This window comes from Aquarana catesbeiana, linkage group LG04 (genome assembly GCF_042186555.1).
Source record: "Aquarana catesbeiana isolate 2022-GZ linkage group LG04, ASM4218655v1, whole genome shotgun sequence".
NCBI classification, from domain to species: Eukaryota; Metazoa; Chordata; class Amphibia; order Anura; family Ranidae; genus Aquarana; species Aquarana catesbeiana.
Window position 1 is genome coordinate 422,681,039 of NC_133327.1, and position 24,738 is coordinate 422,705,776.

General features: G+C 42.4%; 1 protein-coding gene across 1 annotated transcript in view; it reads left to right on the plus strand.

The window, feature by feature from the left end:
• Positions 1–24,738, plus strand: part of ARFGEF3 (ARFGEF family member 3) — a 187,563-nt gene that overhangs the window by 7,216 nt on the left and 155,609 nt on the right. The window contains exons 2-4 of the mRNA XM_073627360.1: positions 5,751–5,802; positions 13,942–14,023; positions 23,171–23,302. Of these exons, the coding sequence (XP_073483461.1) occupies positions 5,751–5,802; positions 13,942–14,023; positions 23,171–23,302 (266 nt within the window). The remainder of the gene's footprint in view (positions 1–5,750; positions 5,803–13,941; positions 14,024–23,170; positions 23,303–24,738) is intronic.

A 24,738-nucleotide genomic window follows, 5' to 3' on the forward strand; every position in this document is an offset into this window, starting at 1 on the left:
TGTACTCACTTTTGTGAGATGCTGTAGCTTCCTGAAAACATTACAGCACTCTGCATCGGTGGTACTTTAAAGCAATATTAAAGCCTTGTTTTTTTTTTTTTTTTTTTTTTTTAAATAACAAACATGTCATAATTGCCTGCCCTGTGTAATGATTTTGCACAGAGCAGACCGGATCCTCCTCTTCTCGAGTCCCACACTGGCGCTCCTTGCTCCTCCCTCCTGCTGGGTGCCCCAACAGCAAGCAGCTTACTATGGGGAGCACCCAAGCAGGTGCACTCCCGAGCCGCAGCTCTGTGTGTCCATTCACACAGAGCCGCAGCTCGGCCCCACCCCACCCCCTCCGTCTCCTGATTGGCTCACTAGCTGTGATTGACAGCAGGGGGAGCCAGTGGCTCCTGCTGCTGCCATAAGCCAATCAGCAGTGCAAGTCCCAGGAGAGGAATGCATGAAGATTAAAAAAACCTTGTGCTTTTTACGACCACTTTAAAAAGCCCCCAAAGTTGATGCAAGCTTTGATGGATGGAAGTCAGTCTGGAGTAGTAGGCATTTCTAGGCAGACTGCATTTTTTACAGTCTGCCATAGACCCACATGTGATGCTAATCCTTCAAGATTGAAAAAAACTGAAATCCAATGAATGAAAGAGGTGGGCCACCATGGACAGTATGACCATGTAGTGCAGTTTCTTGGTTATAGAACACCACAGAATTTCTGGCTCTTAGGGCACACCTCCAGGTGCCTGTTATCTGAAACAGCTGCCAGCTCAAAATCTAATAATTTTAGGGATTTGGATTCCTAGTAAAAGTCCAAACACGAGTGCTACACTGTAAAGACATAATGTAGCCATACATGTCACAATTTTCTCTCCTTCAGCCCACAAGCTGATGGAGAGAGAAAATCAGTTGATTCCCCCATCTACAGTAACGATGTGGATGGAGGAAGATCCATTGCAGGTATTCAGCAATCCTGCATTGCTTGTATTCAGGCAGCCAGGGCACCTGTGGCTTCCTGAATAAAGTGGCGCTGGCAAACGGTGAATGCATCTAATATGATGCAGTCACTGTTCGGTGGATCATTGTAAACCTGGCTCAGTCAAGTTTTAACTGGCTTTTGTTGAGTCGGGTGGTGATTGCAGGACTGGAATTGTCTCAGAATAAAGCCATCTATGGCCAGCCTAAAGCTATGTGCGTTGACTTTGGTGTTTGCTGACATGCGATAAATGCACTTGAGTTGACATGTGTTGAAATTTACTTCTCTTAACCTGTTGCAATAATGCAGGGTTTTTTGCACAGCAGAAGCCAAAATACTTTGTTTTCTTAATACGCTCTGCAATGTACTGTGACACATTGTAGTGCATTGCAGCGTATTGGGCTGTGTTTAAATGCAGTATGTTCAGTTTTCTCCCAGAGCACATCAACGCAGATTGTTGGTGTGACCTAGATTTATTGGAAGCAGTGGGTATCAGCTTGTCATTGCATTGGGCCTATGTTGAGCAATACAGTCCAACGGACATGGTGTTAATGGGTGCAGAGCACCAAGTAATGCCTAAAAATTATTTTGCATATTCTGCCAAGGGTTAAATCTTGGGATGGGTGCAGGTGTCCTTACCGCAATATGTTTCAGACACTTGTAAGCATGCTTGTCCTATACCTACGGATCCGTGTGGAAGCATATTCGTACCTAAAATTCAGCTTTAATATGCCCAATTGGAACACAGATGGCAACAACAACTACAAATGACAACAATAAAAAACAAAAAAAGAGCTATTTGAGACCCCCCTATAACCACCACAGTGTATACAGGAGAACATCCTCTGTGAAAACTAGATTGGCTCTGAGTGCAATTGATCCTCCACAAAATAAGGAATATACCTTCCAATAAAGGGAAAGGACTCTTGTCATGTACAGTAACTGAAATTGGACAAGTAAAATCTATAGATTCTTTAACAAACTTACCCACCTGTGTCAGCTATTTTGTGCAAAGTCCTGGCTTCCAGTATATTGGCAAACAAGCATATTGAAGACACCCATGCAGGTATGTCCCCTTTTTTCCAGAGTGGGAACACCCTTATGCCGCGTACACACGGTTGGATTTTCCGACCGGAAATGTTCGATGGGAGCATGTTGTCAGAAATTCCGACCGTGTGTAGGCTCCATCGGAATTTCCGACAAACAAAATTTGAGATCTGGACATCTAATTTTCCGACAACAAAATCTGTTGTTGGAAATTCTGATCGTGTGTACACAATTCCGCGCATGCTCAGAATCAAGCAGAAGAGCCGCACTGGCTATTGAACTTCATTTTTCTTGGCTCGTCGTATGTGTTGTACATCACCGCGTTCTTGACGTTCAGAATTTCCGACAAGATGTGTGTGACTGTGTGTATGCAAGACAAGTTTGAGCCAACATCCGCTGGAAAAAAAACATGGATTTTGTTGTCGGAATGTGCGATTGTGTGTACGCGTATAAGACGTCTCCTGGGCGTAGGAGGTGATATCCAAATGTTACAATCTGGATTTTTGTCCCTTACATCCCACCCTTGATCTCTCACCTTCAAATTTCCTGTATCGACATACAAATTAGCAGATCTCCCATCATGCCCTCTTGGGTCTTTTTGATCACAGTATCAGTGCCCCAATTCCTATGGCAGAATGGCTTTAAAGGTTTTCCTCTATCTTGTTCACTCTTGCTATACACAAAAGGGGGTATCCACCACATCATGTATCTCAAGTTCAGAATGTCTTTATTTATTTATTATCTCCCTTCACCAGGAAGACTTTCTGACTTCTGTGAACATCACTGATGTCTACCTGGAGGCTCTTATGTTTCTCTGGCACTGTGAGCCAGGTTGTTCAGGCCTGCTGGCTCAGGAATTCCTTCCTTCATTCTCATGTTCCTGAAGATCCTCAAAAAGGATGCCAGTCTGTTGGTCCAGAAAGGAGTCTTGGTCTCCCTGTCAATGCAGGGAACTTGCAGTGTTGGAACATCCTGCTGGAAAGTCATGCAATCTGGGCTCTGTTGGATTAGTGGCTATTCCTTTTTTTTTTTTTTTTTTTCCCCATCTATCATCAGACATGGAAGGCATGCTTCATGTCTTCATTTTGTGTGAGTATCTGTGCTACAGCTTAAATGTTTCTCCTTGGGATGGATCCTCCCTTCCTGCAGCTGGGGCTGGACCAATGTTCTGTTCTCTACACTTTCAAGGGCCAGGTATCTGGCCAGTCTATTTTGACCAGCAGCCTTGTTCTGCAAAGAACACTGGTGTTGCCTAGGGACAAGGTGGGCTTGAGGTCCAGGACTTTTTTTCCCTAAGGTAGTATCGCCTCGGTCAGGACATTGTTTTCCAGTCCTCCTGCCTAGCTCCAGTTTACCAACAGAAAATTTCCCTCCATTACACAATGGTTTGGGCTGGGAGAGTCTGTGTCCCATCCACTGCTTCTTCAGGAAGCAGTGATTTCCCTTTTTAATGCAGGAGGTGCCCATAAGGGTACATCGGCTTCTTGTTTTACCATTTCTAGGTGGCCCAGACAGACCAGCATTCAAGCTTACCAGTCATGGCACACCCTACTAGATCTGTGAGTTCGTCTTATTGTTTCAGCATTATGAGTCCTTTGTTAGTTTGCAAGGCTACTACCTGGCTTTGTGTTATACCAGGCAGATACTCAGACATTCTGACCTTCAGGTGGCTGCAGGCAATGCCCAGTTTCCTTTTGTGGTGTGTTTTTTTTTTTTTTTTTTTTTTTATCCTTTAGCCTTTGGTTTCTATGGGGGATTTCTCTTCACTTCCGGTCCATTAGAAGTAATGTAAAGCAATAGGAACTCTCTCCAAAATTAAGCAAGTCCCTCTGAGTTGTCCCATCAACAAGTCTCCCAATTGGAAGTTTTTCCCTCTATTCCTGTTTAGGTGACAACTAAAAAAAATGGCTTTAGGTAACGCTTACACGAGGAGAGCCTTCATGCTTTTATTTTCATTCTCCGGTGCAGGAATAATACAGTATATGCACTTGTCATAATCTAATTTTTATTAGCATGTAAATACTGAGATTTGGAATAGTCTTATCTTTTTGTCCTTTGGCACGCATGTCCTCATTTAAGCCCATCGAAGTGGCCCCATCAGAGTGTGTGTACAAAACTTCTAAAATCCATCCATTAAATATGAAAGTTGTCCTACCCGTTTAAACTTTGTTGACATTCATGTTCTTGATATATCAATGTTATGTATATATTAAAATTGTTAAAACATGTTCTTATTATAATAACACATGGAAGATTAAAGCATTTTCACTGTCACTTTTATAGGATTTATGCTAAAAGCTTCAGAGAATCCAAACCTACAAGTACTGCTGTCCAGAGATTATAACTGTTCATACTTTAAGGAAAAATGGCTTTTATTTTAATGATGTGTCAGGAATATACTGGTTGACTGCAGATGTTTTTTGCTGATTCATACATTATACTGTTTGTTTTTACCTAATTGTTTTGATATTGGAGTTCAAGATACCAGCTGAAGGGGGTTTACCCTTAAAGATCTATCATATTTTTTTTTTTACTGTCCTGTCATCTATGGCACAAAGAACATGTAGTACTTTTGTCCCATGTTGCTAGGTGCTTATGCGCTAACTTTGAGATCCGGTGTTCTGCCGAGAAAGTTCCGCTCGGCGGATAAGGGCCTGCGCAGTAGGATCTGGCGGAAATAGCCGAAGGTGAATAGCTGAAAATCAGCTGTACACGGCGCCTGTAAGAGGGCCCCTCGCGGGCTCGCTTCGCTCGCCGCTCTTCGGGCACGGCCTCGCTTCGCTCGGCTCTTTTTGATTCCCCCTCTAGGTCCACTTGGATGGTGGGGAAGGAACCTGGACCTAGGGCGCAGGCGCCGTGTACAGCTGATTGAAGAGTTTGAGCTTCGGCTATCTTCGGCGGCTGACAGTGGTTCGTACTGCGCAGGCGCTGCGCCTGCGCAGTACAGGGGGGGTCCTTATCCGCCGAGGAAACTTTCTCGGCAAGACACCGGCATGCACCCCTTCCCTTACTGTCATGGCAGATCTGACAACAGCCAGGAAGGAGACAGATGCTTCATAACAGCAGCTTGTCTCTGCAACAGCAAGAGGAATGCAGGGAAAAATGCTCCAAGTTGAGACAAACTGCCTTTATGAAGTGTCTGTCTCCTCCCTAGCTATTGTCATATATAATTATTGTATTGTATGTTGACCTCAACTGTACCTGTTGTGGAGTTAAATAGATTTTACTGCTACTACAATACGTTGCAAACATTTTTTTTCTGGGGTTTTTCAAGAACCTTGACACTATACTGTACTAGTATCAGCTAGGGAGTTGATGCCTTGATCCCATCCAGTGCTTCATAATTTGTCAGTGAGGCTGCCTAGGGAAGGCCAAATCACAGAATTCCTACTTTAAGAGGCCTTGTCACAAAAGTCAAACATCTTATTCAAGCACATACCTGTAAAGTAGAAGCTGATTACTTGCTTCTCCCCTGTTCTGCAGAACATTGATACATTGCGGAAGAATAGTCCCCAGCTTCTGAGAGTATCAATATTCTATGTCACCTAAAGTCTTCAGTGGTCCCTTTTGCTGACCTTTTTATTACACAAGGGCATGCATGCAACTAGATTACAGTGGCAGTTTATTTATTTTTTTCCACCACAACAGTTATGTTTGCTTAAATATATGTATGTTTTCTTTGACATCTTTACAAATTTGTGTAATTTACATATGCATAATTTACTATCATCCACAGAAGTCCTAGATGCCCCAGAAGGTGTAACAAAGATCCAGCCATACCAACTGAGGTAAGAAAACATGAATCTGACAAAACATTATTTCTCCTAATTACATTATATCTTTGCTAGCTGATCATATTATTTCTATGTGTCAGTTTTATTTCTGATCATTTGCATTTTACCAATTATATTTTATTCGTATGAGTGAATATTTGAAAGCATCTTGTATAGTCCCGAAGTGTTTAAAAGTTGGATATCAGAGTTGCCTCATGTCTCCCTTTCTCTTTGCCAAAAGTGGAAGCTCTGCTTATCTGTCTCCCCCCTCCTTCCAGTGCCACATTTGGCACCTTTCGGGGGGGGGGGGGGGGGTAGCGGGTATCTGTTTTTGACAGGTACCTGTCCCTACTTCCATCAGGCCTCACCGTGGCGAGGTATGTCAAAAGTCCAGCCCCCCCTCCTCCTTCCCCCGCCAACGAGCTATTTAGAGAGTGCAGCACGCTTCGCGCATGCGTACTAGGGAACCAGCTGTGATGCCGCAAGGCTTCACTGCCGGGTTCCCTTACAGGCTATTGCAGCGGCAGCACCTGAGAGCTGATGGGAACATCGGCTGGGGTGCTGACATCGCTGGATTCCAGGAGAAGTAAGTGTCCTATTGTTAAGTCAGCAGCTACAGCATGTGTAGCTGCTGGCTTTAAATTTTTTCATGCGGGGGTGGAACTCCACTTTAACATCTAGCATATATTCAGTACTGATTGCACCAGTGATATAGGTTTTTCTTAGCCTTCTGGGTTAAGTATTGTTTCATTTAGGACTGTACTTTGCTCAAATGAGAGGACCAAAACACAAAGGGAGCTGGAATGAGTCACTTAAGATAAAGAGCAACTGAGGGGTGCGGAAAAAAAACCCAAAAAAAACAGAACGTATCAAAAACGTGCATACAGAAACGCATCCGGACTGAGTTTTTGTGATGTGAACTGGCCCTTAAAGCAGAACTTCACTCTCTCAATCAACACTGACTTTTTTTAATCTCTGTTCTTCTAGCATTAGTATAGAGATAGGAAAGTATATTATATTCACTGGTGTTAAACTCCTTTTTTTTTTTTTTTTTACATTTTTTGCTACTCCTGGTTTCCATGCTTAGTTGAATCAAGTCCCACTTCCTAGGAGTCTTCAGGAGGGGTTTACTCAGCTTTAGCGTGCCTATGTTAAGGGCAGATTTATTCCAGGAAGCAAATGCTAAGTGAATCACCTGCCCTTACTCAAGATGGCCACGACAAGAAATGCTAGGGGGGGGGGTTAATTTATTTTTCAGCAAAATAAAGCACGGAGACACAGATGGTTGAGGGAGTTTGCTTTTGAATGTTAAAAATGAATTAAACAGCGTTTTTGGTTTGTAGTGCTCAGATGCAGTGTAGTTCCACTTTAAGCAAGACAGTTAATGTTAGCCATATGAAAAGAAACTTGAGCTCTGATGCAGTCTGCAAATCATATATGTGAAATATTTTCATACATTATTTTATACCTGCCTGACTGAACAAGGTTTTATATGTATATTTTGTCTGTGAGCATTCACTTTATGTCACTTTAGCAAATCGCCTTGTTCTTTCTTTTAAGAGGGAGAAAAAGGAAATATGAACTGTTACAGAGAGACTGTCCTGAAGACTGTCCTTTTTATGCAGGGAGCAAATTGAGAGACTGCCTTGCTCAAAAAGACTGCCTTGTTAGGGGGATTTCTTGTTAGAGAGGGACTGCATGTGAGAAACTGAACAGATACAGATTGACCTGATAGCGAGCTTTTTTTTTTTTTTTTTTTTAACAGAGGTGATTTTGATAGTCCAGGATGCAAATGGTGAGGTGCAATGCAAGACATTGAGACTATGATATGCTCTACTATGCATGCTCAATGTGCTATATACCAGATGTGTTAATGTAGATGTGAGTTGTCTGCTCAGTGAGTTAAAATTCAGGACATCTGGAGTGGTTGTGACATCCGCCTCCACTTCATGGGTCAAATGCATAAGAAGCCAGAAGTAACATGGCCCAGTATGATCAAACTTTGCAAGCTACATGTATGGAGCTCCTGAAATAGTGTGACATTACTGGAGTGATATCACACACCGGATGGGGTCCCCAATAGGGTGCTGATGCATATCACTTATTGAAGGGAACATCACCCCACGACGAGAGGAATAAAAAATTGACAAGGTTCAAAATGAGGAGGAAGTGTAAGACTAGGTTCACACTTATGTGGGTGTGAGCATGTGTGTAAATCGAAAATGTGCCCACACTCGCTGCTCTTTAGTAGATGGGGGGGGGGGCAGGCATTGTAAAGTCTTGTTTAAAAAAAGTAAAAATAACAAACATGTTACACTTAACCCCTCTGTGTAGTGGTTTTGTACAGAGCAGCCTGGATCCTCCTCTTCCCGGGTCCCTCTTCGCTGCTCCTTGCCCCTCCCTCCTGTCGAGTGCCCTCACAGCAAGGAGCTTGCTATGGGGGCACCCGAGTCGAGTCACATTCAGACCACGGAACCCTGACCCGCCCCCTCTTTCCCCTGATTGGCTAACTGATTTTGATTGACAGCCGCAGGAGCCAATGGCGCCGCTGCTGTGTCTCAGCCAATCAGGAGGAGAGTCCCGGATGGCTAAGACACTCGTGGACATCCCTGGAGAGAGATGGGGCCCAGGTAAGTAAGTGAGGTGCTGGGGCGGCTGCTACACACAGAAGGTTTTTTTTTTATATTAAAGGGGTTGTAAACCCTCAAGGTTTTTCACCTTAAAGCGGAGTTCCACCCACTTTTGAAAGGTGGTCTTAAACTAAAGACCACCTCTCCACTCCTCGTTTTTGGATATTTTTATTTTTTTTTCTTTATTACCTTTTTTGAAGTACCAAGTGTACTTCTGTTCTAGCCGGGCTGTGGCGCAGGTCGTCATGTCCTCTTGTGCGGCGAGCCCCCCCGTCTTCTGGGACCTGTTTGTGTCCCAGAAGACAAGTTGGCCATTCACAAAGCTCCACGCGTCTCGCACATGCGCAGTAGGAAACCGGCAGTTGAGCCTTGGTAACTAAGGTTTCCCTTAGTTAAAATGACTGTGCCTGCAAACGATCTAATGGACGGATTGACAGCCCTGGGGGGGGGGCTGGGTCACGACATCACAGGCTCCCTGGACAGGCAAGTGTCCTTATTAAAGATCAGCAACAGTGTCTGTAGCTGCTGACTTTAAAAAATGCATTCTATGCATTAAGGTGAAAAACCTCCTGTGATGCAGCAGTCCCCTCAGAGCCCCCCTTTTCAGCGACGGGGACAAGCACGACAGCTCCAGCCGGTGTCTCGGGTCCTGATTGGATAGATTGATAGCAGCGCAGCTATTGGCTCTCATTGCTGTCAATCAAATCCAATGACATGTGAGCCGGGGTCGGGGTCGAGTCCTGCTGTCTGTGTCAATGGACGCAGCAGCAGGATACGGGAACGCGCCCGCACAAGTGCCCCGAGGGAGAGCGGCTCTCCAACGGGCACTCGAGAAGAGGAGGAGCCAGAAGTGCCGCTGAGGTACCCCAGAAGAGGAGGATTTAAAAAAAAAACAAAAAAACACATGTTGCAAAAGCACTATGCTGTTTCAGTGCATCTGCGATTTTGAAAAGGTGCACAGACCTTTTTCGTGTGTTTCCCACAGGTACAGCAGCCTATTCAAATTAATGGACTGCTGTGCCTGTGCAAACGCAACACGTAGGAAACAGCTAGTTGTGAACCTAGCCTAAAATTCCACAGATTACAGGAACTGCTGGATGAGCGGGAGGATACAAAAATGATAATTGGGACCCGGTTGCAGGTGATGAGCATTTCATTTGAGACAGCAAATTGCACACCAATCACTAGTCTTACCACTTTCTGCCGCATGGTGAAAGCACATAATGGTTGTTTTAAAAAAAAAGTAAATACAACTTTGAGATCTGGAAGCTAACTTGCAGGTATGCGGGGAGCAATCACCTATGCATATGTAACTGATGATTAACCCTGATTTCTAATGAGTTTGCCACTTTGAGAAAATTAATACTCCAGTGGAATTCAAGCAAGTTTCTAGCCTTTGCAACATACAAGCTGTTATGGCTCCCTGTGTAGAGCACCTTAGCTACAATGAGCACTGACTGCAGCACTCTTGCTTATGAGAATCTTTTTTTAAATGGCAAGTACAGAATTCTAATAGGAGAATCCTAGCTTTGAGTCATCTCACTTTTTTTTCTTTCACCTACGCGTCTGACCTTGCAAAGCTTTGAAACATTATAATGCTATTTGGACAAAGAACATTGGCGTATTGCTTTACTGATCAAAATATCTGCACAAGGCTATTCTATTATATATGGACCAGTGCTGGGGACTTCAGGAACTGTAGTATTCCAAATAGTAGCAGTAGCACAAGATTCTATTTTATGGTCATCATTGCAAATGTTCTGGGACCCCCACAACAGGTAAGCAGAGGGCATCCACTTTTGCCATCCAATGTTCCAATAATTTTATAAAAAGAAAATGATTTTCTGCAACGTTCACATAAGATGCACTGCAGTAATCCCTATAAAAAATCATGCTGACCTTTTATTTTCTAGGTAAAACCAGTTAAATTGGGTGCTCCAGTTATTATATTATACAGGATTTCTATAGCGCCAACAGTTTGCACAGAGCTTTACAACATGGGGGCAGACAGGACAGTTACAATACAAATCAATACAGGAGGGATCAGAGGGCCCTGCTCATTAGAGCTTACAATCTAGAAGATCAGAGGGCCCATACAGTTAGTAGCCCCTATTTTCCCCATGGTAGAAGCCACAGCTGGCTGTACTGTATATTTTACTAAGCTTGCTGGTTGGAGTTTTTGGCTAGAGCATTTAATTGTTAAAACCTCTGACCGCTCTTTATTCTGTGCACACATTAGGGAGATTTCCAAACGTACTTCTTGCACTGGAGACCCAACAGTAAATGAAGGGAAATATTTAAATATTTTCTTAGACAGATGCCATCAGAACTGTTTCCCCCACTGGAAGATATCCTAGTGACAATAAATATTGGACTCCCCATCACTTTCTATCTCTGTGACTATTGTCATGGGGTAGGTCGTCTCAGTTGGATGATATAAAGTGATAAAAACCCAATATGAGTTTTATCCTATATATATAAAAAAAAAAAAAAAAAAAAAAAAGCTCTTCTGTATATACGCTTTATATATTCCAGTCTAGCGAGACTGTTTACTCACTCAATTTTTATTAAAAAGTTAAGTTTTTAGGTGCACATTTAATACGTTTTTAAATCAACCTCTCATTAATGGCTGGTTTAAAACAGACTCTGCAGTCATAATGCCATTATTTTACAGTTGCTATCATTGATCTCTGGGAGTCACTTTTCTGCTGCATTATTGCTGACCTTCGAGCCTGCGGGCAGATATCCAGATTTCTGTTTTCTGGACATAACAATGTACCAACTGATGACTTCAATGCTTTCTAATTACTCAGTGGAACCATTAGTGGGTATGCAAGCAATATCAATCCAAATCTGCTACCCTGGTTCCTGTCTGCTAGAAGAAACGTATTAAGCCCTATACACACTATCAGATTTTCTGCTGATTTTTGTCTTCAGACTTACCAAAACCATGTAGTGCACGGGCCTGCCTGATCGCATACAAATTGAAACTCCTAAGGTTTGACCTCATATTATATGGTTTTGGTAAATCTGAAGACAAAAATCAGCAGAAAATCTGATAGTGTGTATGGGGCTTTAGTCATAGACCATTACACTTACCATAATTTGAGTTTTTTATGTTCTTCCAGTGGAGTAAGATTGCAGGAAACTTCTCACGTGTGTTCTATAGGGGTTCCGCTTTCTGAGATAGTTAGGACATTGCAGTATATAATATCTGGCCGGCAACTATGTAGTTATGTCTTTAAAATATCTCCAATACCATTTTTTTTTTTTTTTTGCATAGCCGGATCTAGGGAGGGGCTGGGGTGGGCTCCAGATTTCAGTTGTGCGCCCCCCCCCCCCCCCAAAGCTTCCCACTCACAACCTAGGCAGCAGGATTTCCTCCTCGGCTCCTCCCCACACAACACAGAGTAGCTACAATCTGCTGCACTGTGTGTAGCTGGTTACTACAGCTGCACTGCCATTCTGACCAGGTAATTTTACAGGTCAGAAGTGCAACATAGTCACCAACTACACATAGGGGTTGATTTACTAAAGGCCAATAGACTGTGCACCTTGGAAAATGCAATTGCACTCTGCAAGTGCAGTTGCTCCAGAGCTTAGTAAATGAGGTAAAGCTTCACTTTGCAAAGAATACCCAAACACATGCAAGGAAAAAAAAAAAAAAAAAAACAGCATTTTTGCTTGCACATGATTGGTTGATGAAAGTCAACAGAGCTTCTGCTCATTTACTAAACTCTGGAGCAACTGCTCTTGTCGTGTGCAGCTGCACTTTCCGAAGTGCACAGTCTTTTTGCCTTTAGTAAATCAACCCCACAGTGCAGATCCTAGTTGTGCGAAAGAGAATTAAATTTTAGCTCTGTGTTGCGTGGGAAAGAGTGGAGGAGGAATTTCTCGCTGTCTGGGCTCAGGCTGTGTATGTACAGTGCAGGGATGGGAGCAATGCTGAGTGCCATGTCAGCAGTCACCCCTGTCCTCTCTCCTGCTAGCGGTCACCCCTGTCCTCTCTCCTACCAGCGGTCGCCCACTGCCTTACCAATTCCTGTGCACTCCCCTGCTGACCCACTGTACACTGCCCAGCTGACCACTGTATGCTCTCCTAAAAACGAATAGCACTGGTACACTGGCCTACAAACTGCTGATCCTGTACACTGCCCTGCCAACCCCATCCTCCACCACCTCAACATTTTTACTGTACCCCACATCAGACAGGCTAGATCCGGGCCTGATTTCTAGCAATAAGGCAGTTTTGAGTAGTTGGGTGCTCAGTTGCTTTCCAGCTTATGAAAAAGGAAAGTCGTGGACTACCAAGTCATGTTCCTGAATTCATATTAAGGTTGTAGTTTTGTCTGAAGTGCATCCCTTATTAAAGGCCTCCAAAATGCAGTGACCTATAGCTTCTAATCAGATTTCAGTTTACTATATACTCAGGTCAGTAAAACAATACTGTAGTAGGTTGGGTTCTTTCACCTTGCACATAATAATTGTACTTTTTGTTATCTCTACTAAATAAACCTATCTATCTATCTATCTATCTATCTATCTATCTATCTATCTATCTATCTATCTATCTATCTATCTATCTATCTATCTATCTATCTATCTATCTATCTATCTATCTATCTATCTATCTATCTATCTATCTATCTATCTATCTATCTATCTATCTATCTATCTATCTATCTATCTATCTATCTATCTATCTATCTCTCCTGATCTGCAATTACATATTCCGCATATAATCTGCTTAGTAGAAGTTTGTGTTAGTTTGTTGCAAATTATGTGTTGACTTCAGTTTTATATGGGACCTTCCATCAGACACTGAATTTTCATTTCATCTAGAGCACATATGTCAAACACAATGGGGTTGATTTACTAGAGGCAAATCCACTGTGCACTGCAGTCTTGTAGATCTGAGGGGAAGCTCTGCTGATTTCTATCATCCAATCGTGCGCAAGCAAATATTCTGTTTATTTTCCTTGCATGTCCCCCTCAGATCTACGGCAACTACGGTAGTGCACAGTGGATCTGCCTTTAGTAAATGACCCCTGAGGTCTCCTGTGTTTACAAGGGTCAGCTTTGCTCTCATTGTCTCCCAGGACTGACAGATGGATGGGGACAGATCTCCAGAATCTCAGAGAGAACAGTCTCCCTGCAAAGAGAGGCAGAGCCACCTACTCAGGAAGGTACCAGAGCCAAATACACGGGTAGTAGAGCTGCCTACACAGGGAGGTACTAGCTGGGCCAGGTAGGAGAGAGAGAGAGAGAGATGTGGGGAAGCTTGGGGGGGGGGGGGTCTTTTTCTGGGAGGTTAGGACTGCACACTGGGCATAGCACACCCCTAAACCCTGCATTCTGTACACAGCGCACCCCTGAATTCTACACTCTTTATGTAGTGCACCCCAGGTAAAGCCCATCTATTGAGAGAACCATACTACTGATGTGGCCCTCAATTAAATTGAGTTTGACAACTCTGACTTAGAGTATATCTAATCATTCTTTCTTTCATAATGTTTTTGTTTAGGGAAAAGTGCCTTTTTCCCCTTCAACTTGCTTTGGAGTCAAAAAATATCAAGCTGGCCCAACATGCACTGGCTGGAATGCAGGTAAGAGACCATAATAAAGATTTAGTTTATTCAGTTACATGTGTCCTGATAATAAATGTGCCAAAGTTTCAGTTTTAGAGGAAATAAATTGCTACTTTGTAAAAAAAATGTTAACAAAAAAGTCCAGCACAGAAAATTCAACTTTTTGCTGTTTATAGTAAATAAAGAAGTGATCTCTGATGTTCTCTGATCATGGTATATAGGTAAAATCTCTGTTGTTGTGGGTAGTATACTCTCTGCCCACTACTGTTAGCAGGAGAACAGTGGTAACATTTTGTTCTGACAAAGAATAAAACGTTTGTCAGATGTTTATTGCTCTTTGTCACCATTAAAGGCGACTTCACCTCCATTCTTTTCCCAGAAACAGTGGTTCCTGACACAGGAAGTTAGTGCAAATTCGTTAGTTGACCCAGACAGCAATAAAACCCTTTTACATTTTGAGTTATGTTACATTAGGTTTGAGCTACGAATGCCCTGGTAGTTAAAGTGGATGTAAACCCTCACATATACCCAGCGAAGTGAGCCTCAGATGATACACAGGGATGAAAAAAATCTCCCTACATAAGTTTTACATGTATATCTGCTGTCTTCAGCTTTCTACATTCTTTAAAAAGTGTACATAGTGTGGAGTCTGGGTATACACTGTGTGAGAGCTGATTGGAGGAAATGCACCCCCCCCTGCACATAGGCAGAGGAAAGAAGAAACTTGCATAGCTGCAGTCTAAATAGACCATCTCTCTGCTTATCTGTCTCTGATCACCCTCCCCAACACAAATTTCCAGCTGGTTTTATCTCCTGTGTCGGAGAGCTTGTCAGAAGTTATGCTGATAACAGGAACAGAGCAGCAGAAAGACATGGGACCTAGAGCTTCGGAGAGAGAGAGAAGTAGACACTACAGATATATGTCCCCAGGTCAGATTTCATGAATGGAGTTTACATCCACTTTAAGGGGTAGAACTCCTGACTGATTTTCATGGTTGTTTGTGTTTTTGTTGGAGAGATGTTCCTTATTTCCTGTACCAGTGACGAGGGGTCAAAAAGACCAGGAAGTAAGGTGAAATCTTTCTTACAGACACAGAAAATACATTATTTTCAAAACATGGAGGTAGATGACAGGCAGTCAAGACCTAATTCTAATATAGTTTGGTACTGTCAGTGGCACAACAATTTTATAAAACATCATTTTCAGGGATTTCACTGGGAAGAAAGGGGAAATACAAGAGTTTGTTGCCAAAAATGTGGTTCCCACAACTCTTAAGTGACAAACTGGTTACTCCTATCCAGTGACTTTTGATGGAAGAAAACGTTAAATCCATTACACTCTTAAGCCTCTTTCACATGGGCCTAGCTGCTGACTCAGAGTCCCTGGTGGATCGCTTTGTCAGCAGTGACTGGCCACCTCCCGCTTACCTGTTGGAAGAGGGATTTTTTGAAACTGAAATCTCTTCTCACCACACCACAACCATGCCCATTGAATGTGGTTACATCAAGGTTGTGACGAGGTTCCACCTATCTTAATGGGGCATGGTGGAAGGCGGTATCTCCTGCTGAACGTGACCAGTTCTATTTTTTTTATTTTTGCCACACTGTGAAGCACAGCTAATTTGTTTTGTTTTATTCATCTTTTTAATCAAAGGTGTTCTTATTTACAGGCAGTAGGTTCTGTAGGTTTATTCCTAAAGGAGTTGTAACAAACAAGAACCCTCTATATGGGACTTTTTAGGGCATCAATCACTTCAATGGTATATAAAAATATATATTTTATTGAAAAAGATAAAAAATTTGTTCCATAACAAAATACAATATAAGATGTGCAGTTAACATAACAGATAACCATTAGATCAGTCAACACATTTGGTTTGTTGTTGCTCCACTGCTGCCAAGCAGGTTTTGGATTCCAGAGGCATTCCAATTGGGGCTATTTGATATCCCTCAGATATTTGCTGAATATCAAGATTGATTTTGCTTTATACTCTCACCCCTTCTTGAGAAATGGTTCAAACTTCAATACGTTTTTAGAAGTAATATCCCTATCTCAGTGAACCCTGTCTTCCAATGGACTTGATTTCCTATTATTAGGATACCTTTCTGTGCCTCTCTACATTTTTAGGAAACTCAAGTTGGGCTAACGCTGTACAACTAATAGGCACCACGTGGTGGGGACTTCTTATCTCTCAGTGGCTGGGGGGGGTTGGGGGCTCTCGTGGCCCCCCCCCCCCCGTTTACCGCTTCTCTTGTGACCTACAGCAGCAAAGGATAAACTTTCCCTTTTAAAGTATTGATGTAGTTTTATATGCAATTTCTCTCACCCTACCGCATAACTATCTTTTGACTCATAATTGCCCATGAAGAAGAAAATACTTAAAGTTGTTAACATTTGAAACGCGTTGGGATAATATATTCTTCATCAAACCAAATGTGTTGACTGATCTAATGGTTATCTGTTATGTTAATTACATCTCTTCTTATATTGTATTTTGTTGTGGAACATATTTTTAACCTTTTTCAATAAAATATATATTTTTTATATACCATTGAAGTTATGGATGCCCTAAAAAGTCCCACGTAGAGGGTTCTTTTTGTTTGGGTCATAAACTAGGGATGTGGGCTCCTCACTTTTTCCCTTAACAGAATTTTCAATTGATTAAAGGAGTTTTAAAGACAGAAGTTTTTTTTTTATCTTAATGCATTCTATGCATTAAGATAAAAAAAACCTTCTGTGTGTAGCACCCTCCTTAGCACCCCCTAATTTTTTACCTGAGCCCCTTCTCTCTTCAGCGATGTCCACGAGTATCATAGTCGTCCGGGACTCTCCTCCTGGTTGGCTGAGACACAGCAGTGGTGCCATTGATCAAAGCCAGTTAGCCAATCAGGGGCGAGAAGGGCCGGGTCGGGGCTCCGTGTTTGAATGGACACACGGAGCCGTGACTCGGCTCGGGTGCCCCCATAGCAAGCTGCTTGTTGCGGGGTCAGTCGACAGGAAGGGGAGGCAGGAGCACCGAAGAGGGACCCAAGAAGAGGAGGATCCAGGCTGTTCTGTGCAAAACCAACTGCACAGAGGAGGTAAGTATAACATATTTGTTTTTTTGTTTTGTTTTTGAAAAACGAGACTTTACAGTCACTTTAAATTGAATTTGTATGTAAGTTGAAACAAGTATTTTTTTTTTTCAGTGTACAGTGCCTTGAAAAATTATTCATAACCCTTGAAATTTTCTACATTTTATCATGTTACAACCAAAAACATGTATTTTATTGGGATGTTATGTGATAGACCAACACAAAGTGACACATAATTGTGAAGTGGGACGAAAATGATAAATGGTTTTCAATTTTTTTTTACAAATATGTGAAAAGTCTGGCGTGCATTTGTATTCAGCCCCCCTGAGTCAATACTTTGTAGAATCACTTTTCGCTGCAATTACAGCTGCAAGACTTTCGGAGGATGTCTCTACCAGCTTTGCACATCTAGAGAGTGATATTGTTGCCCATTCTTCTTTGCAAAATAGCTCAAGCTCTGTCAGATTGGATGGAGAGCGTCTGTGAACAGCAATTTCAAAGTCTTGCCACAGATTCTCAATTGGATTTAGGTCTTTGACTGGGCCATTCTAACACATGAATATGCTTTGATCTAAATCATTCCATTATAGCTCTGGCTTTTTGTTTAGGGTCGTTGTCCTGCTGGAAGGTCAACCTCCGCCCCAGTCTCAAGTCTTTTGCAGACTCGAACAGTTTTTCTTCTAAGATTGCCCTGTATTTGGCTCCATCCATCTTCCTATCAACGCTGACCAGCTTCCCTTTCCCTGCTGAAGGAAAGCATCCCAACAACATGATGCTGCCACCACCATGTTTCACAGTGGGGATGGGGTGTTCAGGGTGATGTGCAGTGTTAGTTTTCCGCCACACATACTGCTTTGCCTTTAGGCCAAAAAGTTCAAATTTGGTTTCATCTGATCAGAGCACCTTCTTCCACATGTTTGCTGTGTCCCCCACATAGCTTCTTGCAAACTGCAAGCAGGACTTCTTATGGCTTTCTTTCAACAATGGCTTTCTTCTTGCCACTCTTCCATAAAGGACAGATCTGTGGAGTGCACAACTAATAGATGTCCTGTAGACAGTTTCTCCCACCTGAGCTGTGGATCTCTGCAGCTCCTCCAAAGTTACCATGGGCCTCTTGGCTACTTCTCTGATTAATGCTCTTCTTGCCCGGCCTGTCAGTTTAGGTGGATGGCCATGTCTTGGTAGGCTTTCATTTGTGCAATATGCTTTCCATTTTTGGATGATGGATTGAACAGTGCTCCTTGAGATGTTCAAAGCTTGGGATTTTTTTTATAACTTAACCCTGCTTTAATCTTCTCCACAACTTTATCCCTGACCTGTCCTGGTGTGTTCCTTGGCCTTCGTGATGCTGTTTGTTCACTAAGGTTTTCTAACAAACCTCTGAGGGCTTAAAAGAACAACTGTATTTATACTGAAATTAAATTACACACAGGTGGACTTTATTTACTACTTGGGTAACTTCTGAAGGCAATTGGTTCCATAAGATTTTAGTTGGGGATATCAGAGTAAAGGGGACTGAATACAAATGCATGCCGCACTTTTCAGATATTTATGTGTAAAAAAACATTTGATAACCATTTATCATTTTCCTTCCACTTCACAATTATGTGCCACGTTGTGTTGGTCTATCACATAAAATCCCAATAAAATACATTTACATTTTTGGTTGTAACATGACAAAATGTGGAAAATTTCAAGGGGTATGAATACTTTTTCAAAGCACTGTAACCCCAGACCAAAAAATATATTTTTTTGGATAGCATAAGGAAGGGTTAACACCCCTGTAACATTTTGCTGTCTGTGCCCCTAATCAAAAGATTTCACCTCACTTTTTGTCCCTGTGACAATTGGATTTTGAAAATTTTGGGTTGTTGTGGAAACCACGATTGGTGATAAAGCTTCAGTGGAGACACCTTTTTCCCATGATAACTATTATGCCGCGTACACACGAGCTGACTTTTCGACCGGACTGGTCCGACGGTCTATCCGACGGACATTCGGCGGACTTCCAACGGACTTTCCTAAAGAACAGACTTGCCTATACACGATCACACCAAAGTCTGACGGATTTGTACATGATGACGTACAACCAGACTAAAATAAGGAAGTTGATAGCCAGTAGCCAATAGCTGCCCTAGCGTCGGTTTTAGTCTGTCAGACTAGCATACAGACAAGCGGATTTTTCAACTGGACTCGAGTCCGTCGGAAAGATTTGAAACATGTTTTATTTCTAGGTCCGTCGGACTTTTGGGAAAAAAAAGTCCGCTGGAGCCCACACACGAACGAATTGTCCGACGGAGTCCGGTCCGCCAGACCAAGTCTGCCGAAAAGTCCGCTCGTGTACACGCGGCATTACAGGAGTGAATTTCCCTTCCTAGGGGTAGATTTCCTCTCAATCCCTGTTGTCTCCCTTCTCTGTCTGTAAGTATGAGTTGTTTGTAAGTCGGATGTTTGTAATTCGGGAACTGCTTGTAGTCACTTTTTTCACCCTATAGGACTGTGTTGATGGGCTTTGGGCTTGTGTTGACAGCATCAGTTTGATGAGATGCTTCTGAAGTTTTTCATAATTTATATAAGTGTATTTGACCTGCAGTTAAAGTGGTTGTAAAGGTTCGTTTTTTTTTTAAATAACAAACATGTTATACTTGCCTCCTATGTGCAAGGGTTTTGCACAGAGTGGCCCCGATGCTCCTCTTCTGGTGTCCCCCAGCAGCGCTCCTAGGTCCTCCGCGCATTGAGTGCCCCCTTGGAGACCCGCATTCCAAGAGGACACCCATGTGGGAGTGCTCCCGAGTCCTGCTGCTGCGTCCATTGACCCAGACAGCAGTACTCGGCCCTGCCCCCTGTCACTGGATTTGATTGACTGCAGCCGGAACCAATGGCTGCGCTCCTATCAATCTATCCAATGAGGACCTGAGACAGCAGCTGGAGCTGCTGTGCTCGTCCCTGTTGATGGACCGATCGGGTTCAGGTAAGTAAAAGGGGAGCTCTGGGGGGCTGCTGCACTACAAAAGGTTTTTCACCTTGTGGCATAGAATGCATTAAGGTGAAAAACCTTGAGGGTTTACAACCCCTTTAACCTCCTCCTGACCTGCCTTTGATTTGCTTCAAAAGAGTTTTCTACCATCATAGACTTTTATAGATGTGTACCCTTGGGAGGCTCCCCTACACAAACCGATAGAAGGCGCTACCAAATGAGAGCGCGCTCTTGTGACGCATATATTCTCGGCCTCGAAACAGACGATTGCAAAGCACAGAAGTTGCTCATTCTCAACTTCGACGAAGTGAAAAGTCGGGTGCATGGTACCCTAGCGAATGAGAAATTGATGGCGATTCTAACTGACACACATGATACATTTCTGTGTACCCGGTAGCCATGGCTAGATTACTTCAATCAACACAACCGCCTACATGCTTTCTGGAACTGTAATCTATTACAGTGTGTTAGTATTTTCTACAGCGAGCCTCCGGACAGAGATGGCCTCCCCCACCCCTTGCCTTTTTTTCTTTTCTTTTTTTTTTTTCCCCTTCTTTCTCTACCCCTTTTTTTTTCTCTTATCTTCTCACCCTTTTTTTTTTGATTCTCTCTACCTCGGCACTGGCTTTTTGCCCACTAGCTAGAGCGGTACCTCTTTTTGGTCCCGTAGATGACTGTATTGTTTCATAGTTCTAGGGTCGCCACCTGAAGGGCCCCGTTTTTGGGCATGAAACGTATTGCAATTTCAGGCATGGCTCTATTTGATCGCCTAACAATTGAATATTGCTTGGCTTGGTTACTCTTTATTTCTGCATCATTGCTTAATGTTCAACATTTTGCGGAGAGAAACTCCTTTTTGAATCTGTTCTTGCATAATCCACTATGTAAGTGTCCATTTTTCTTATTGTTTCTAATTAAATTCAAGTGAAAGGCTTTTTCATATGGACACGTAAAACCCATTTGAAGCTAATAGAAGCCTGTCAACAAAGGCCATACAGATTTATTTTTTCTAACCATGTGGCAGTAGAGCAGTGTGTTCTGCTTGTTTTTTAATTTTCTGCCATGCAAAGAATAAAAAGGAAATAACACTTTTACTGTATAAAGAAAATCTTTATATTACTTTGGTATCATAAGTCATTTCAAAGTTACAGCTAAGTCAGTAGGCACATAAGCTGAAATGTAACCATTATTCTGGTCCACAGTGGATATATAGGAGAAGGAACTTAAGTAGTTGGACTTGGGGCCCATTCACACCAGCCTGATCCACTGTAGTGCTTTCTTTTTAAATTTGTTTTTATTAGATTTAAAGGCAAAATGTACAAACAGAGTAAAAAAAGAGTACAACAGTTACAGGGTACACAAAGATAAGGGTCCACATCTGACAAAATATTGAATGTCAAAATACACTCTGCAGTGCTTTTAACACACATGTATTAATGCCTGCTATGTTAAGGCAGAGCCCGTTCATTAGAATGAACCGCCTATTGAACCACAAGGGACTAAAAATCACACGTGCAACATTTGGCAGTGTGATACCCTGCATTGGGGTTTGCTGCAATTCAGGGATGCTGGAAAGGTGCACTGTGGGTGCCATTTAGGTGCATTATTGCAACGTGCTGATGTGAATCGCCCTAAAGCCGGCCATAGGTGCGATTTTCTTTCCTGCAACCACTGTGATGAGTGGGGAATCCCTCCCGCAGAGCCATTGTGTTCTTCTGGTGGTGGGGGGGGGGGAGCCGTCCCGGCCGAAAGAACATACAGTGATTATTGCTGGCGGCTATAGCTGCTGGCAATAATCATATGAAAAATTCAACAGGGTGGTTGTACCTGAGTTCATCGATTTAATCAACTTGGGTACATTCAGCCTTCCCATACATGGTTCGAATCTTGGCCGGTCCCTGCTGAACTGGGCGAGATTCAAACCATTTATGGCCGGCTTTAGAGATGTAAAAAGAGCACGAAGGGTCTACAAAATGACTACACTGCAGTTGGCTATCTGTCTTATCATACCATGCTTTGATTTTCTTATCTGACCGATCTGTAATTCGATCAAAACCACAAACACCTGAATAGCCATAGCATTCTTTCTGATTGAATTCAGCCTAAACTAATAAATCAATCAAACTGGGTTGATCAGACCGGGCAGAAAATTCTCAATCTTTTTGCATCGATCAACCACTACAATACAGTACTTTGTTCATGAATACAATCATATTACAATTGGATTATGAGCTTACGTGATAGACACAGAGATGCAATTGATAAGATACAATCGTAATCATAACCGCAAGCTGTCACAGCCGGGTGTCCACACTAGTAATGCCGGCGCCAGGGAGAGGGAAAGGCGAGAACGGAGGGTTCGGGCAGCCGCATCGCTGGATCGTGGGACAGGTGAGTGTGTGTTTATTAAAAGTCAGCAGATACACTTTTTCTAGCTGCTGACTTTCAGTAAACACAAAAACGGCTGGAACTCTGCTTTAAGTGTTGATCAAAATCTACTTCCCTGTGTGTGGCATATTGATCGAATAAGTTGTCAACAGAATAGATTGATTGTTCCTATAAGAACGAATTGGTCGGAAAAGACGCTGATGATTTATCAAAGCATGTATTGCCAACGTTGGGCTTGCATGTGTACCATGGATATTTATCTTATGTAGAAAAATAAGTCTACGTATTTCTAATTAGAATAGACTCAGTAATCCTAATCTTTTTGTAAAAAAATTACAAAACTAACCTTTCCCTATAATTTTTTTTATAATTTTTCCGATTAAAAAAAAAGTGACAGTCCTAACTGTAAAGACATTACTTTAGGGTTATTATTGTTATATTTCTGATTTGCAGATAAGGTGTACACCTTCATTAGAGGAATAATAAACTGTCTTTTTCAGTAACACGCTAGTGGCTATAAAGAGAAAGATACCGTGCATGCCAAAGAGCCCCTCATTAATGAAATTGATGATTGTATGTTTTTGCTTTGTTGGGAAAAATATATACATTGTTCTGCTATGTTGATGGTAAGGTATTATTTGGATTCAGATGACAGGTTGCACAGTGAGCAAAGTCAGTGACCTCAAAGCTGACGCATTTCTTTTCTGCTACTGTTTTTACTATAGAAGCTTCTGGCTGACGACAGATTTGTATCCGTGGAAACAGACTCAGATGAGCGGCAGCTACTTAACCAAATGCTCAATGCTGTTAAAGTGACTCCATCCCTACATGAAGATCTACAGGTGGAGGTTATGAAGGTATGCAGTATATAATGAATTAAAGGATACGAATGCACATATTGTGTATAGTGATTATTAAATTAAAAAAATTTTTTTTTGTTTGAATTTGTAAAAAATCTGTTTTAATTTTAAAGCAGAACTGCAAGAAGAGCTGCTTTTGCTTGAACATTCCCATTTTAGTATGTGCAGGCACCTACAATGTCGTGTACACTGGGTGTTTAGCCCATGAGACTCCAGTATTTAGGTGTGGACAGAGGGCACCGAAGCACTGTCCAGCCCCACTGTTGGCAGTCTGTAAACCTCTATGAGAAGCTAAAAAAGCTGCTGTATGTGCTCAGGGACAAATGTTCAGAACACAGATTGCTTGCTTTCCAGGCGTTTTTTCTGGGTACATACAGGGGGTCCCCTAGTTACAAACATCCGACTTACAAACGACTCCTACTTACAAACGGAAGGAGACAACAGAAAGTGAGAGGAAATCTACCCCTAGGAAGGGAAATTCACTCCTGTGCTATTATGGGGAAAAGGTACCTCCACTGATGCTTTATCACCAATCCTTGTTTCCACAACAACCCAAAATTTTCAAAATCCAACTGTCATTGGGACAGAAAGTGAGGTGAAATCTTCTGAACAGGGGCACACACAGCAAAACAAATGTTACAGGGGTGTCAACCCTTCCCTATGCTATCCAAAAAGCTTAAAAATAGTTTTTTTTGGCTGGAGCTACACTTAAAAAATGTACCTGTTCCGACTTACAACCAGATTCAACTTAAGAACAAACCTACAGTCCCTAACTTGTTTGTAACCCGGGGACCCCCTGTACTGCTCTAAACATTAGTACCCTTTAAAAAGATTTTGAAAAAAAAATACATTAGTACCCATCAGTGCACCGTCCAGCTTCAGCAGCTATCAACAGCAGGGCTGGATGGGTGTGTCTGTGACTTCAAATTATCAATAGGTAATGCTTTTAAATGCCTTTACAGCTTATCAGTTTAGAGTAAACTATAAATGATTTTTGGGTGTGTGCAGAGAGCTGCAGAGTTGCTTTTTGCTTATTTTTTTTTTTTATTATTTTCATTTAATCTTAATTTTTTTTTTTTTAAGCATATTTTTTCTTTTTAACATTATTGTTATCAACAGGGACTAACAATCCCCTATGTGATAGCATTGGGCAGATGACAAGTCCTCTTTTGGAGACAACAGCAACTTATTGGACCCCCTAAAGTCTCCCCTGCCCTCCGCTCTAACCGACTGAGCACAGAATTGCGACAGCTGGGATTTTGACAGCTCTGCATAAGATGTGCTCAGAGCTGAGTGTTTCAAATTCAGACTTCTGCAGAGTGGATCAGGGAACAGATGTTCCCTGATCTCCTTCCCGCTCGCCATCCTGACAGTAGCTGTTGTGCTCCTGGGAGGAGTGGGAAGAGCTCGGAGAGGGGAAAACAGCATGTACC